This window comes from Lutjanus erythropterus, chromosome 3 (assembly GCF_056507025.1).
Source record: "Lutjanus erythropterus isolate fLutEry1 chromosome 3, fLutEry1.hap2, whole genome shotgun sequence".
Classification (NCBI taxonomy): Eukaryota; Metazoa; Chordata; class Actinopteri; order Lutjaniformes; family Lutjanidae; genus Lutjanus; species Lutjanus erythropterus.
Genome location: NC_139319.1, coordinates 46,650,430 through 46,666,494, shown reverse-complemented (window position 1 = coordinate 46,666,494; position 16,065 = coordinate 46,650,430). Strand labels below are relative to the sequence as shown.

The 16,065-nt window shown below is 37.7% G+C and overlaps 1 protein-coding gene across 1 annotated transcript in view; it reads left to right on the top strand.

Moving 5' to 3' along the window:
* tusc3 (tumor suppressor candidate 3) overlaps positions 1-16,065 on the top strand; it is a 148,946-nt gene that overhangs the window by 53,565 nt on the left and 79,316 nt on the right. Inside the window, exon 3 of the mRNA XM_084711038.1 lies at positions 9,441-9,558. Coding sequence (XP_084567164.1) covers positions 9,441-9,558 — 118 coding nt within the window. The remainder of the gene's footprint in view (positions 1-9,440; positions 9,559-16,065) is intronic.

Below are 16,065 nucleotides of genomic sequence, written 5' to 3'. Positions count from 1 at the left end.
CAGAATGAAGTGTAGTGTGGTAAGGTCAAGCACTTCCCCAGAATGCTAATACAAGATTAGAAAGTTGATCTCATTCTTTAGTTTAAATTTTAAATGAATTTCCATTCAAATCTAATAATTTTAACTCCCTGACAATGGCATTATTTCAGCACCACGGACAGCTCTGCACACAACACTGGTTTTCAAATGAGAGCTGCCTCTTGGTGCTGTCCATGGTGCTGTCCACGGCCCTGAAAGATACTTTGGAATAGTCAGCGCAGTACAAGTATTGCATATACAGATTTTCTAAGATCATCATGTGAGTGCAAAAACCAGATTAGTGCAATTACTGCACTTTTTTCATGTCTGATCTAAATGAAACCATCACTGCAGCTGTCAGTTATTTTAGTAAGCCATCCATTTATCTGATAATAAATACTTTTGAAAGAGCAAATGCAAATATAAAAAAGAGAAAATAAAGCAACATTTTTATCATGCAATACAGTACAGTACTAATACTACACTCCAGTGTTTCCCAAACTCGTTTCCTGTGGACCCATGACAAACCATTGCGACCAAAGTCATAGTAAACCTTATCAATAAATTCTGGTAATAGTTCATTTGTGCATAACATTCTTGACCATTTTTGCTGCCTTTTTTTGCATCACTCTATATTACCTTAAAGCTTTATATTTTCTTTTATACATTCACAATGTAAAAACTTTGTCAATGAGATATAAATTTATTTCGACTGAGTTAACGGGCCATCTCATTGTTTTTATTTGCTCTTATCAGGAAAACAATAAAGGACATTTTAGCCATAAATGAGACAAAACAAGTGCATTTAGATGGAATTAACAGACTGTTTTTTGAAGTTTATCATCAGTAACACAATATACACATTTCAATGCTTTATAGAAAGCGTACTACAGATATAAATCTTAAATTAGCAGACTTTCCTCTATAGGATTTTATTTATTTGGCAACCAAAATAAAATCCCCTGTGACCCACCTGTGGGTCCCGACCCAGTCTTTGAGGATGTCTGCTCTACTCCACTGTATTACACTATAATACATATAATAGATAATTAAACAATATACATTATAATGATACTACACTCTCTAGTCTCGCTCAATGTCCTGCCCACAGCACTATCTAATTGGTTACACCTCACGTCTCTGAGTTATACTCAATTAACACTGAAGCTGTGTTACAGACAGACACAGAGCTGCTAGAAGATGACCCGCAAAAACATTGTGTAATGGTATAGACATATATTTAAAGAAATTCACAAGTGAGGGCACAGATGAAAATGAACACACTGATGGTGAGCAGCAGGTGAGAACAAATGATTTGGCGGTATTTTTAGCATTTATATTTGATCACACAGTAATATACAGCCTGATCAGCCAGCAGGATTTTATTGTGAAAGTCTATGATACAGCCTTTGACCCCACATCCTTTCAAATGATGGGACATCATTGTGACGTCAATGAAGGCTTGCTGACAGCCAAAACTAAAGACATACAGTAAAGACAAAATTAGGAAGCAGAGGACACCAAATTGTGAACAATACATCTTCAAAGGCCAAGCTGGATGTTCGGGAGGATAATGTTGCATTTAAAGGCTGTGAGAATTACATCATCAGTGACTTTACTGCTCAAAAAAAAAAAAAAAAAAAAAGGGTCAAAAAGTATTAGCTTCTGTTAGCTGCAAGCTAGACTCGTCACTGTGGAAACAACTCAACAGCTGCTGGAGCACAGCTGCTGCACCAGTTGAGAATACAAGTGAATGACTCTTAATAAGTGTTTAATCTTATATTTAAATAAGTATAAGATGCCTTAATAAGTCTATGATGATTGCAGGTAAAGTTTAGGTTCTGATTCTCACTGATGTGGGGGCGGGGCTCTAAATTAAAACCCTGAAATGAACTGCTAAAAAAAAGAGAAAAAGAATTGCTGAGCTACTGCATTCAGATGTAGTCATATGTTTACCTGTTACCTGTGTACCTTCACCTATTTTGATTATGTGCACACTACACTGTACCTCAGTGTAACAGTGACAGTGACAACAGTAGCAGAAGCTACTAATTGGATTGCATATAGCCTGTATACAGAAGGAACAGACTGTCTTATTTTTGTTTTCTCAGGTCCATGTGATTTGCGGTTAGTGCTGTTCTCTCTGGTTTTATTTATCTTGCCTGCTATGACTGTTTGTAATTTTATTTTTATTGTTGATGTGTTGATTTTTACGCCTCGGTAAAACACTTTGTAACTGCGAGTCGCAACTAAAGGCGGCTGCCGCTCTGATCTTCAGCGATGAATGATTTCTCGCATTCCCCCACAAATCTCTGTTGAAATCTCTCTCCAGTGTCAAACAAACGTGGAGACCAGGCATGTGACTCATTGTTTAGGTGTGGGAAATAACATGTCACGTTGCCTGATTGACATTACATTGTTATGCATGGTATACACTCTGCAGTCGGGTCTGGAGGAATTCATGACTGCTTGATGTTGGTAAATCTGCACCTTTTTTCTTAGTGTTGTATAAACAAGTTGGTTGATCCCTGTCCTGGTGTCTTGAGGGGACGTGCAGCTAGTTGATGAAATCAACACTTACCTTCTCCATCCTGACCGTTACTCTAATCAGCCAGTCTCCTACTTCATCAGTCACTTGATTAAATAACTTATTTATCACTCATGTTAGCATTCCCTTAGCATCCCCTCTCTCTCTTTTTATGTCTCCATGCCAGTCACAGCTGTGGCCAAAGGCATTATGTTTTTGATTTATATATATGCACAGTATGTCTGTCCCTGTACGTCCAATTCTTGTGAATGCAATTTCTTTAAACTTGACATAAATGTATATTTGGACTGAACTTATTAGATTTTAGTGGTCAAAGGTCACTGTGAACTCATGTCATTCTCTTCTTGTGAACGCGATATTTCATGGACACCTGGAGGGAATTTCATTATGTCTGACACAAATGTCCACTTGGTCTCAAAGATGAACTGATCAGAATTTGGTGGTCGGAGGTCACTGTGACCAGCAGAGTGCAGATCTCTGCCAGACAACAGATGGTGAAGCACCTACTGCAACTGCTTGATGCAACCAGCAGGGTTTTGCAAACTTTGGCAAACGTTAATAACCTCCACATATGTTGTCCCCACTTGCAGCCCCTAGCAGCTTGTTAAGACGAATGAGAAGTCAGCTGTCAATGGTTGTATAAAACAGAGCAGTCAAAAAATAGAATCACTGCCTCACAGTTGTTTGTCTCCACCAACCAGCCAAGTTACAGTTTACATCCATGTCTGTCCACATTCATATAATGTAAGACTTGGAAGCAGTTTAATATTGAACTTACCACTATATTGACCTGTAACTTTGAATGTACGAATATCTAATAAGATAAAAATTGTGAAATAATGACATTTTATATTGAAAAGCTCAAAGGTCAACTTCACAGTGACATCCTAATGTTCAGTCATCTGTCCTCCTCTGTAAAAATAGTCTCTAAGTGAAGACAGTGTTTTTCTCTCTGCAAATTACTCACTGGACTCACTATACTTACTAGAGTCTGGACAGACATGGATATAAACTGCAGCTTGACTGGTTGGTGGAGACGTACAATTGGGAGGTAGTAATTCGACAAAAAAACCCCACAAAGACTCTTTTTATTTCACTTTCATTGATGCTGTTACATTTTAATTCACAGTGTGCTTCATTGTCATGACCACAATTTCATTTGAATGCCAAACAAGTTTGTACAAGGCTCTATTCCTCTTAAATTTTGCCATCATCCACTGTGGAGTACGACACAAAAAGAAACTGCTCTTACTAATTTCTGTTAAATCGCTAGATGTATTCATTACTGTCAAGCCGCTCTCATTCACCCTCATTCTGTTGTTTGTATTCCTTTTTTGTCAGTCTGCTGTTTCCTCTTTGTCCGTTTGTTTCTTCCCGTCGCCCCCTTCCTCTCCATCTCCACTGGCCTTCTCTTATTAACATCCACGATAGCATCGCATCATTAGAAATGGAGAGCGAGAGGGAGTAAGAGTAAGAGATGGATGTTAGACGGTGACCTGAACGTGTGCGTTAAGAGGACTATCAGGCGGTGAAAAAGATGGCTAATCACTGAGGTCCTCACTTCCACATCACTCTTAAGCTTTGTCCCACTTCCATTCTACATAGTAATTTTTACTGGGCTTTTAATTCAGAATTGCTTCACATTAGAAAAGAGACAACATGAAGTACATTCATGACATCGACAGCCAGTATTTTCACACAATGCATCATGGTGTATTATTCATTTTGAAAAACTGCAGCTCAAGTAATGATTTTTTCGTTTAAGGTTTGCCAGTAATTATCTACTTCTTTTCTGGAAACAATGAAGTAGAGCACTGTAGTTTTCACTGATATTTCTAGATGTGCAGTCTCTGCTTGTGCATAGGTTTTGCCAGCTTTGTTCACATAAAAACAACATATAAATGAAATTGCAAAAGCCATATAATCAGCAGAGAGAGGCTTCTACATATATGCTACATATTTCTTTGATTACATATTTCAATTGATTATTGTTTTTCCCTTTTTTATGGAAACTAGAACCTAATTATTGTTTTTGCTCATATGTAGGACACTAAAATAAGCTTAATCATAAAACGCGTACAGTGTAGTTTTGTCAAAAATATGCATAAGTATTGATACTGAATATTAGAATATTTTTCAGACTATTGATGCATTTTCTTGCTCTTTCTTTTCTCTGACAGCGACTTGACGCACACACTGCTGCAGTGCCCACATAGTCCCACCTCCTCTCGCTCGCTCACACTGCTGTCTTCTTTTTGTCACCCGTCTCATTTGGTTGAATATCCGTAGTCATGCCATAGTTTCATTACATTAATCTTTTAATAAATAATCTTAAATGTTAGCCCTACAATGTTGAGTGAATTTTTCCCTGAGGTATTGAAAATAGTGTCAAATATCAATGTTTTAAAGGTATTGTATCAAAATGAGAAATTCCAGTATTGTGACAACACTAGTGCAGTGATTCACGCACATATCATGATTGTATTTTGGGGGGGGGTTGGAATTGGTCCACTATGTCACTGATGATAGCGATGAAAAAATATAATGCATAATTAAAATGTTATGTACATGTACAATAATGCAGAAGGAAAAGAATAAAGGAATTTATTTAAAAATACAGCTAAGAAATAAATTAATAAACAGAGCAGCTTTCAGTGTAGCTACAACAATATATACTGTAGATGTATAATTTATGTCGGAGCAAAAATGTCATACTGACAGACTAGTTCACAGCCGTCTGTACCATTTTCACTACCAGACCATGAAAAATAAATAGTTAAAAAGTCTTTGTAATTTTTGAATAATTTAAGTCCCTAGCTTGTTGTGCTGGTTAATTTATGTCGCTGTGGTGACACACATTGAGAGTATTATTAGATTTAAATAGATGATTGTTATACTGGCACAGATAAGATCGGACATGAATAACCAGACTGCAGACTTAAAACATAAAATCATCTTTTAAGGCATTTTCCTGTTATGCACACACACAGCTGATGATCAGTTGAGACCACTTAGGTTTGGGTAAAAAGCACTTGCAAATTGAAATGTATTGCTGTATTAAATGCAGATAAATTAAGTGCCTGCCATCCTGTAAAGCTCATTTGTGTGTGGCAAGAATTTTCATGTGTAACTCAAACTTGAAAATATGTAGTAATAGTTAAATATTTAATGTTTGAATAACTGCATGATTAATGCTGGCCCCACACTACAGGGGTTTTGGGCCGTTTTTCCTCAGATTCATCCCTCCTGAGAATCGGAGGAGAAATCTGGGTTATCCAGTAATGTGAGGGGTTTACAGATCCAAACTTCACCTCTCTGGTTTTGTCTTAGAATCAATGGAGCCGTGACAATAATTTCTTAACACATTTGACATTCAAGATTTAAAGTCTGGATGATTACATTGGGACAGACAGGAAAGCGCGAGCAAGCAGCAGTATATGCTAGCTCTTATGGCTAACGTTAGCTTGCATACACCTCTTTACAGATATTAAAACTAAAATCTCACCTCCAGTTCTTGCTGCAGGATAGGAAACCTGTGTCAACGTATCTCCCCAAACATTTTCTCATCTAGGCTCGTTTAACATCTGCTTTTGTTTTTTTCCTCACTGCAAAGCGTTAACGTTATTACAGCAAGTTGTTCCGGGACGTGGGAGTACGTTCCTCACAAAATCACGCAAGATCAAGTGAGATCGTGTTCTCTCCTCTGGCACAATAATCTTGATAATATCCAGCAGTGTGTGGGTGTTTTTAGATTAGAGAGAAGAGAATCTGTGAAGTTTCTCCATATGTATATGATGCAGTCAGATTGCAAAATCTGATAAGATTCCAGAACTCCTGTAGTTTAAGATTAAGACTCCGGATATGGTAAAAAAAAGAAAGTAATATTGCAATTATTTTGACTGAAATTGCTATTGCGATATGCAATACAGTTAGTGGGAATGATCATTTTTGCATTACAGTTTTCATTTTTAGGCCAGGGCATCCCTGCAACACTACATGACTTTATTACAGTTCTGTTTTCTTACACAGTTTTCCTTTTTCAAGAAATTGGAATTTGGTTCTGGTTCTGCGATTTGGATATTGCACTCGGTAACACTGTGATTTCGATAATATTGCAATTAATTGTGCAGCCCTACTTTACATGATACAGTTTCAACAATATGTGTTACTTCACTGGTGTAAAACACTCAGGCGTACACAATTGAGGTGTCTTATTATAAAGGAAAGACTGGTTTTAAAAAACATGTTTAACTTCTCACAGTCTCATTTTTTATTCTGTTTTATTTATTGATTTTTTTTGCTATATGACAACATTTCTAAATAAAAGAAAAATCTCTTGATCAGGACAGTTAAAACTACACCTCAGTGACTTCTTGACAACTCCAGCAAAGCAGTCCTCAGGGACCAAGATGAGCACCGCTACAATCCTTGACAATCTACTGGCCTGAGTTTCAACTTCAACTGTGTCGATGCTTCAAAAGGACCGTCCTAACATTAGCTGCAAAGATAACGTTCTAACATCGGCGCACATAACACATCCTGACAGACAATTTCCCACTAATTAAAGCCAACACAAAAGGCAGTTGACGCAAGACACGATGTCAAAGTGATATTAAGCAGCGGGAAAGAGACGTATAGCTAAAGTCAAAAACAAGACAGAGAGGTAATAGAGAGGCTGCTTCTTGGCATTTAATTGTTTATCTTGTTAAGTGGAAGACTGAGATGATAGACTGGACTGACCATGGCTGCTTAAATTAACACCTCCGTTCAGCAAAGTTTGAAGGAAATCTAAAGAAAACAACAAACAAGATTCAAAAAAGAGAGAAATGAAAATAATTATCTTTATCTGCACATCACAAAGACCATTACAGGACGAAGAGAGATACTGCCAAGGATCTAGTAAATAATACAGTTTTCTTTTTTCTCTTTCTACTTTTTCTGACTCTGCATCTTTTTTTGGAGTCTGGCAGAGTCTTTTTCACTTTGTCCCTTTGCTTACTCCCCCTCGTTTTACCCTGTCTTTACCTTCTGTTTTTTAAGGGTCACTTGTTGTGTCTTTTTTTCTTGTGATACTGTCCTCCTTTTTTATACCGCTATTTCTTCTTCATGAATAAATGCATTCATTTCATCCTTTGTGCAGTGCCTGTACCCATAGCTTGTCAGAATCAAAATAACACCTTCCAGAGGATAAAGAGCAGGTTAAGAAAGAGAAAAAAACTGTAAAAGTCAAATGAAACCATGTGTTTGTAAAAACATACTCATAGGGGGAGCAGAATAATTGACAATAATGTGTACAAGAGATCTTGAGTACACACTATTTTTCTCTTTTGACTGTCACAGTGTTGGTTCCCTTCTGATAGCAGTTCAAAAATACATGTTTTCCCCCTGACCTGTAGTCTGATTTATCCATCTAAACTTTTTTGGTGTGAGTTGCAGAGTTTTGGAGATATCAGCCGTAGAGTTGTCTGCCTTCTCTCCAGTATAATGGGACTAAATTGCACTTGGCTTGTGCTGCTCAAAGTGCCAAAAAGTACATTTTAAAAAGTCTGAACTGTTTTCTCTTTCCAAAAATTACGACCCTGTTACTCAAGTTTGTGAGCAGTTTTATGTAGGAAATACTTTCTCTCTATTAGAGATTCTACTGCAGAAAGAAATAAGTTCCTACATGAAACTGCTCACAACAAGTAAAAATGTAAAGTAAAATATGTACTTTTGATTTTAGGGTGAACTGTCCCTTTAAATAATCATCATCAGTTCAACAGTACGCTGAATATTAATTAGTGGATGGAGCTCCTGGGTCTAAAAGTGAATCCAATGTGGAAGAGCCTTAAAAGTGCATTCTTACTAATGGCCAGCAGTGGGCGACTTCACTGGCTACAAAAGAGCCTGATTGTATGTAACCTCATGGAAAAATGACCCTTATTTACACTTGAATAATATGTCAGTAAACTTTTTCCCAATGAATTTATGTCCTTAGTTTGTAGTTTCAATTGTTTGTCTATATAACATAATGTTCATTTACTAAATTATGTCCCCATTTAGAGTAAAATAGACAATACAGCATGGTCTGCTTTATGACAGGGCTACTGTGTGTTTGAAAAGTCATTCTCAGTGAGTGTTGATCCAATCACTGTCAAGAATTTTTATGGACATCTTTTTCTGGTACAGATCTGTGCTAAAATCACACCATGTTTTAAATTAAAATGAGAACAATGATGTAAAAATTTGCATTTTTTCAAATATTGCAAGTCATATCGCAATTGCAATATCAGTAAAAATAATTGCAATTACATATTTTTTCAATATCAGCCCTACTGCATTGTCCATTGTTTTCATAAACATATTTTAGTGGCGGTAATATCAGAAACTTTGTGGCCCGGCAGGCTGCGATTATTTCCTGCTGAATGGACAGGCCAAACCAAACAACGCCCAAGAAGCAGTACGTCACCCACCAGCTCCACGCTCTCGTTGACACTGCGCATGCTGTGTTTGCAAGAAAACAAGATGGTGACCACCGTAATGCCAAACAAGAGGCTTCAGAACAGTAGTCACGGTTGTTCACACTTGAATATTTTCTCATTTCTCTTTTTCAGGTACGGAGATGTGTGGTCTGTGTGGTCTGGTGAGGCAAAGTCTGGACTATTCCGAGGACTTTGAATGAGCTGATATGCTAATACTTCTGTAGGATTATTGTTTGGCTGGAAAATTAGATCCTCTTCTACAGAACTGTGGCAAAATGGGTCTGAAAATTATGTTTTCGTATGTTTTCAGAACTTGGATGACATCTGGGGTACATCAGTTTGTATGCAAAGCAAGTGATGAGCTGTGCCCTTTTACACAGGTGTAATATCCCTCTATGCATCTCATCTTACAGGCAGGCCAATGAGGAGTACCAGGTCCTGGCGAACTCATGGCGTTACTCATCTGCATTCTCCAACAAGCTCTTCTTCACGGTGGTGGACTACGATGAGGGAGCTGATGTTTTCCAACAGGTAGCTGATAACTAAAATCCTTGAATCTGAAATCTGTTGGCTTCCATGTTGGACACCAACAGCTAATTACCGTTTTGTCGGTGGAGGATTATTGTTAACATAAGAAGCCCTACCAGAATACTGAATGTAATTTGCTCTGCTAAATTATAAGATGTACACTGCAGGCATGTTGGTTAATCTGGCAAAAAAAAGCTGTCAAAGGAAGATGCCACTTTAGGGCAAATAATCTGGGGGTAATATCAATCACTTGCAAATATGTTCCCCTCTTTTCCTATGGCCTACAGCCTTTCACAGCCTCTGCTCCTTAATCTCCTCCCTCCTTTTTTTCTCCTCCTGTTGCTCTGCTCTCTCCTGCCATTTTTTCTTCCCTTATTCCTTCCTTTGTTCCAAACACCCACCAGCTGATTTCCATTAGAAAGAGGTTGCCTCAGAACTTCAGCAGCATTACAGAAAATAACCCTACAGAAAACCTTTAGAGAAAAAGGCGAGAAAAGTATGCACTTAGATACACACACAGAAGGACACAGTGACACACAACATCTTGCAATAGACAAATGCACAAAGAGCAGGTACAAACATGTGCATACATACATAGACATATTTAGAAGGACAAACCATACACATTTTTTTCAGCAGCGGGGGCAGGCGTTCTGTTTCTCTTCTTAGAGAAATATTTCAATAAACTCATCTGAAAAATGCAATCAGTTGTTACATAATGGTGTGTAGTTAGATATTAACGTTAGCCTAATACTATCAATTAGTTTACTCACGTTAGCAACACTGAGTTGGCACCGGGCCAAATTAACTTAAACTACCGATAAGTTACGTAACGTTAGCTGGTCATCAACATATTGTAAACGTCTGTTTAACTTGTAAAATCTATGTCGAGTTATCTCAAGCTAATAACTTGCGTCTACCTCTTCTCCGGCCGGTAATTCGCTGCTTTATTGTTTATTTGTAATTCGGGAATTCGCTCCTCTGACTCTGCCCTGTCGCCTAGGTGCTTGACGTGCCTGACCGCGCCCCCCAAACAACGCTAGCATCATGTAAATGAGCATGCGCAAATATATTTCCATACTGAGCAAGATAGTTATCTGCAGTTTACCTTAGTGCTCGCAAGTACCCGACAGGAGTCTGTTTTGAAGGTGGAGAGATGCGGCGGTGGTCTATTTGCGTCAACAATAATAAAAAAAAAAAAAAAGAAAAAAGAAATTTGAAGGAGTGGCGGCTAGGATTTAGGAGTGGCGGGCCGAATACACACACCACATTCAAGCAGAGGCATTCATGAGTCAAGTCCAAGGACGGAAAGCCACCGTGATGAAAAGGATTATTCACTGAAATAAAACTAATTATACTACACAACTGTTCCTTTCAACTGAGGTCAGTGTCATTAAAAACAGCATTTCATATATGATCTTCTTATGATCACCACCTTGGAATTATATATTCTATCTGCAGTCTGAGCAGTTTTGAGATATTGAGCTTTAAAGGTACATTTCACCCAGAAATCATGGATAGATATTTCTCCCATTGTCTTTAGTGCTATTTTTGCTAGTTTTGGCGTGAGTTGCAGGGTTTTGGAGGTGTCGGCCGTTCATCAGCTTGTGGTGCTCGACGCACCATTTGAAAAATTCAAATGTAATTTGATTTTTAGATGAACTATACCTTTAAGCCTTTTGTATTCCAAATATCAAAATATGTGGAACAGGTCCCTTTTATACATGAAAATGCCAGACACCCTAATTGTATAATTCTCAGAATCCTATCAAATTTGTAAGTGTTTATTATTATGAAATGGAATTATTAAGGTTCTGTCTGCAAAATATTTTCAAGGAACAAAAACAGTTTACTCATAATTTAAAACTAATGTTGTCATGAGTGTTTACACATAGAAACAAAATTAAAATGTAGATAATTTTGACCTTCAAGCCTCATATTTATAGAAAAAATGTTTTAGACTTTTTAAAGAGCTGTAGGAAGACAGAAAACAGTAACATGTTTCCAAGTTTCATAAACTTCCTGTTCTTGTGAAGGACAGCAGTAGAAATTCCAGGCGATTTCAGCCTTTTTTAAAATTTGTTTTAGACCTTGCTGGGGAATTTATTTTCTTTGTTAGCTACCACATTAGCCAGCTAACATTGTCCTTCTAATGTTAGCCTGTAGCTAAAAAGGGTTTAACGTTGATGGTCACTTTTGAGATCGTAGCAAATAGGTCAGAAATGTACTCACCTGAAGTAATTTCTCTTCCCCCTGTACAAATTGTTGTATTTATTTTGCGGTTCTCAGATACCAACAAAGACTTTAACTATAAATAATCTATTGTTAATCAAAGTAGTTTAATAATTTAAGTCTCTTTTTACTGGGTTGCTGGGTTCACTTGCCTGACATGGCATTTTATTTGCCCCAGGCAAGCCTTGTTGTTGAGCCCTGCTCAAGCCAACAGTAAGAGGCAATCACTAAAGGATAAGTTCAGGTTTTTGTCTGTGACTGGTATAAAGGACTTCAAAAAAACACCTGCACCTGTCCTAAAGCGATTGCCAACAAATATCCTCAGCCTTGATCTTGTTTTTGATCCTTTTTATAACATTTTCTCATCTCCATTGAGTTCTTTTCCGTCTCCCGCTGCCGCGGAGCAGTGCAGCGACATGACAAAGAGGCAGAACCTGATTGGTCCTCATGGGGGCCTCAAGTGGCTGTCTTACAGTTAGAACATTATAGAGTTAGCGTTTCACTTTGCAGATGGAACCTTTTTGTTTTCTAAATAAAAAGTCAAAGTCAAATGCTTAGAATAAAAAATAAAAAAAACTCACATAACTTTAATAAGTTGTCAGAGATAAAGAATATGTGAATAACTCAATTTCACAAGGATGTCAGATAGAACCTTCTAATTCCAGGATGACAAAATTAGAAGCTTTGCTGCGCAGTGACGTTGATGGTCTTAAGGTTTTGACTGGGAGGTTGTCACAGTGGTTGTCACTTTGTCACTGTGGATGCACATACATTTGTGTTGTGTTCTGCCTGTGACAGTGGACGGGTTCTTCCCCAAACCAGACTAAATAAATGCTTTGGGAAACATGTATTGTATGTCTTTGTAGTGTGGTATCAAAGTATTGTTCACTTTAGAGATAGTTTTGTATCTTTGTTCCTTTCCTTTGGTGTTGCAGAAATGCTACATACGTTCAAAACTTTTCAACTCAGGCAACAACGGCAACCAGCTGATGTTTGCAACATTACATAAATACAGAGAAAGACACAAAATATGAAGGTTTAATTCCCTGTTGTCCCTTTTTATTAAAAACTTTGAACTATAAATAGCTGTGCTCAGTCAGAAATAGCCTGTGTTTTCTTATTTTTCCTTTATGTTATTTTAGACAGATTAATGCTGTGAAGATGACATTAAAACATGCTCCTAAAGACTTGAATATTTTTTTGTTTTTGCTTTCCTCTTCATTTTTTCAAACCACTGCTGCTAGCCATGGTTTCTTTGTCTATTAATAGAGAAACAAAGTCCCTCCCCTTCCAGTGTGCCCCACCTTACTGCAGGAAAACACTTGTGAGACAAATCATCTTTTGCTCCTGTTTGAATTGTGCATGTGTGAAGTACACAATATGATGTTTGTCAATTTACCACATCATTTTACAAGATAAGTCACAGTTCGTGGTATTGTAGTTTAGTTGAGTTTTGTGTGAAAGTGCTCATCAACACCAATATCCCTGTTACTGGTAAAGTCATATTACATGAACTGTTTTATCCAGCGAATCACAGTCCTTTTTATCAGCTGCGAAGAGAAAGAACAAGCAAGACCTATAACCTGTGTGACATCATCCTGGTAGGAAAACACAGGCGTTGTAGCGTCAGCGGCTAACGTTAGCTTTTAGAGGGAGAAAGTCAAGATGCCACGACACAAAGACACGACTTTCATACTTTTTCCTTTTAAATGAGAGACTGGACATTCAACACATACATGCACACACAATATATACCTTAAAAAATAACACAGAACAATATATATATGCACAGAAGCAAACAGGCTAAGAAAATACATAACTGGTAAGGAGTTCAAAGTTCAGTTACTGCATCCCATAGTTCCTCTAGGTCAAGGTGCCATAATGTGGCATCCATTAAATAAACTCTTCTAACCAACTGGTCAAGCTACAACAGGAGTTCTTATCTTCCAATTCATAACAGTATTCCCATTTTACAGCAATGCAACCCAATGTTACATATACATTTTAGGGATAGATAACCCATCTGTTTGGTCCACATGTATACACAGCATAGGATGTTTAGGAACATCAACCTGGAGGATCTCTGTGAGGGAATTTGTTACTACTGACCAGAAGGAGTTTACTGCAGACAGGGTGCCTGTTGTACTGCATCCATGTCTGCATTTATCTGAGACCATAGCAGTCATTTTATTACATTACCTGGTGTAATACACACTCACTGTCCACTTTATTAGGTACACCTGTTCAACTGCTTGTTAACACAAATATCTAATCAGCCAATCACATGGCAGCAACTCATTGCATTTAGGCATTTAGACATGGTCAAGATGACTGCTGAAGTTTAAACTGAGCATCAGAATGGGGAAGAAAGGTGATTTAAGTGACTTTGAATGTGGCATGGTTGTTCATGTTAGACAGGCTGGTCTGAGTATTTCAGAAACTGCTGATCTACTGGAATTTTCACACACAACCATCTCTAGGGTTTACAGAGAATGGTCTGAAAAAGAGAGAACATCCAGTGAGCGGCAGTTCTCTGCGGGAAAATGTCTTGTTGATGCCAGAGGTCAGAGGAGAACGGCCATACTGGTTCGAGATGATAAAAAGACAACAGTAACTCAAATAACCACTCGTTACAACCAAGAAGACCATCTCTGAACGCACAACATGTTGAACCTTGAAGCAGAAGAGCTACAGCAACAGAAGATCACACCTGCCACTCCTGTCAGCTAAGAACAGGAAACTGAGGCTACAGTTCACACACAGACTCACCAAAATTGGACAATAGAAGATTTGAAAAACATTGCCTGGTCTGATGAGTCTCGATTTGTGCTGCAACATTCAGATATAACAACATGAAAGCATGGATCCATCCTGCCTTGTATCAATGGTTCAGACTGCTGCTGGTGGTGTAATGGTGTGGGGGACATTTCCTTGTCACACTTTGGGTCCCTTAGTACCAATTAAGCATCGTTTAAAAGCCACAGTCTACCTGAGTATTGTTGTTGACCATGTCCATCCCTTTATGACCACAGTGTACCATCTTCTAATGGACACTTCCAGCAGGATAACACAACATGTCACAAAGCTCAGATCATCTCAAACTGGTTTCTTGAACATTACAATGAGTTCACTGTTCTCCAGTGGCCTCCACAGTCACCAGACCTCAATCCAGTAGAGCACCTTTGGGATGTGGTGGAATGGGAGATTTGCATTATGGATGTGCAGCCCACAAATCTGCAGCAACTGTGTGACTAAAATCTCTGAGGAATGTTTCCAGCACCTTGTTGAATCTATGCCACGAAGAATTATGGCAGTTCTGAAGGCAAAAGGGGGTCCAACCCGGTACTAGCAAGGTGTACCTAATAAAGCGGCCAGTGAGTGTGTCTTATGCAAGATTTTTCTTTGAATGATCCTATACTGGACACATTTTGATATAACTGTATATATTCCATTTTTTTGCCATTTGGCTGCATAAAGCAGAGTTCTGTTGGTGAGTTACTCACAGCTATAGAGAGGCTTACAAGTTTATATATATATATATATATATATATATATATATATATATATATATATATATATATATATGTATATGTATATGTATATGTGTATATATATATATATATATATATATATATATATGTATATATATATATATATATATATATATATATATACATATATATATATATATATATATATATATATATATAGAAACCAATCCTTTCTTGGCAACAGCAGCCTGTAACTTATCATCTTTATCCTTCTCTGTCACCATTGGCATCCCTTTATGCTTTTTACATTTAATTCTGGAGTTTATTTGTTGGTTAGACAGTGAAGATGCATCAGGCAGGTTGTACTAGTCCTTTAGATTACTGTATGAAACCATTTTCCAATCCCTGATTGTATCTTCCTCACAGTTAAACTTTGCCACGTGACATTATCTGATGATTTGCCTCCTGCTGTCCTGAAAATAAAAGATTATGCTAAAGAGGTCAAGATGGGAGAGAGGTTGCTGTGATTTTGAGCCTTGTCTCTCACCATAGACCACTGTTCATAGTTTTCCTGAAGTTAGGTCCCATGGTGGTCCACGGGAAAGGGGTTGACTTTGCTTTTAGTTGTTACATCTTGCTTTCTGGTTTTCTTGTGACCCCTTTCATACTTTTACTCAAGGCTACATCTATTCTTGTAATTGAAAAATAACTCTGAAAGTTAATCACATGTGCGTTCTTTTGCTGTTTTTTTTCCTCTTTATGTGTGTCCATTCATAAATCCATGTTT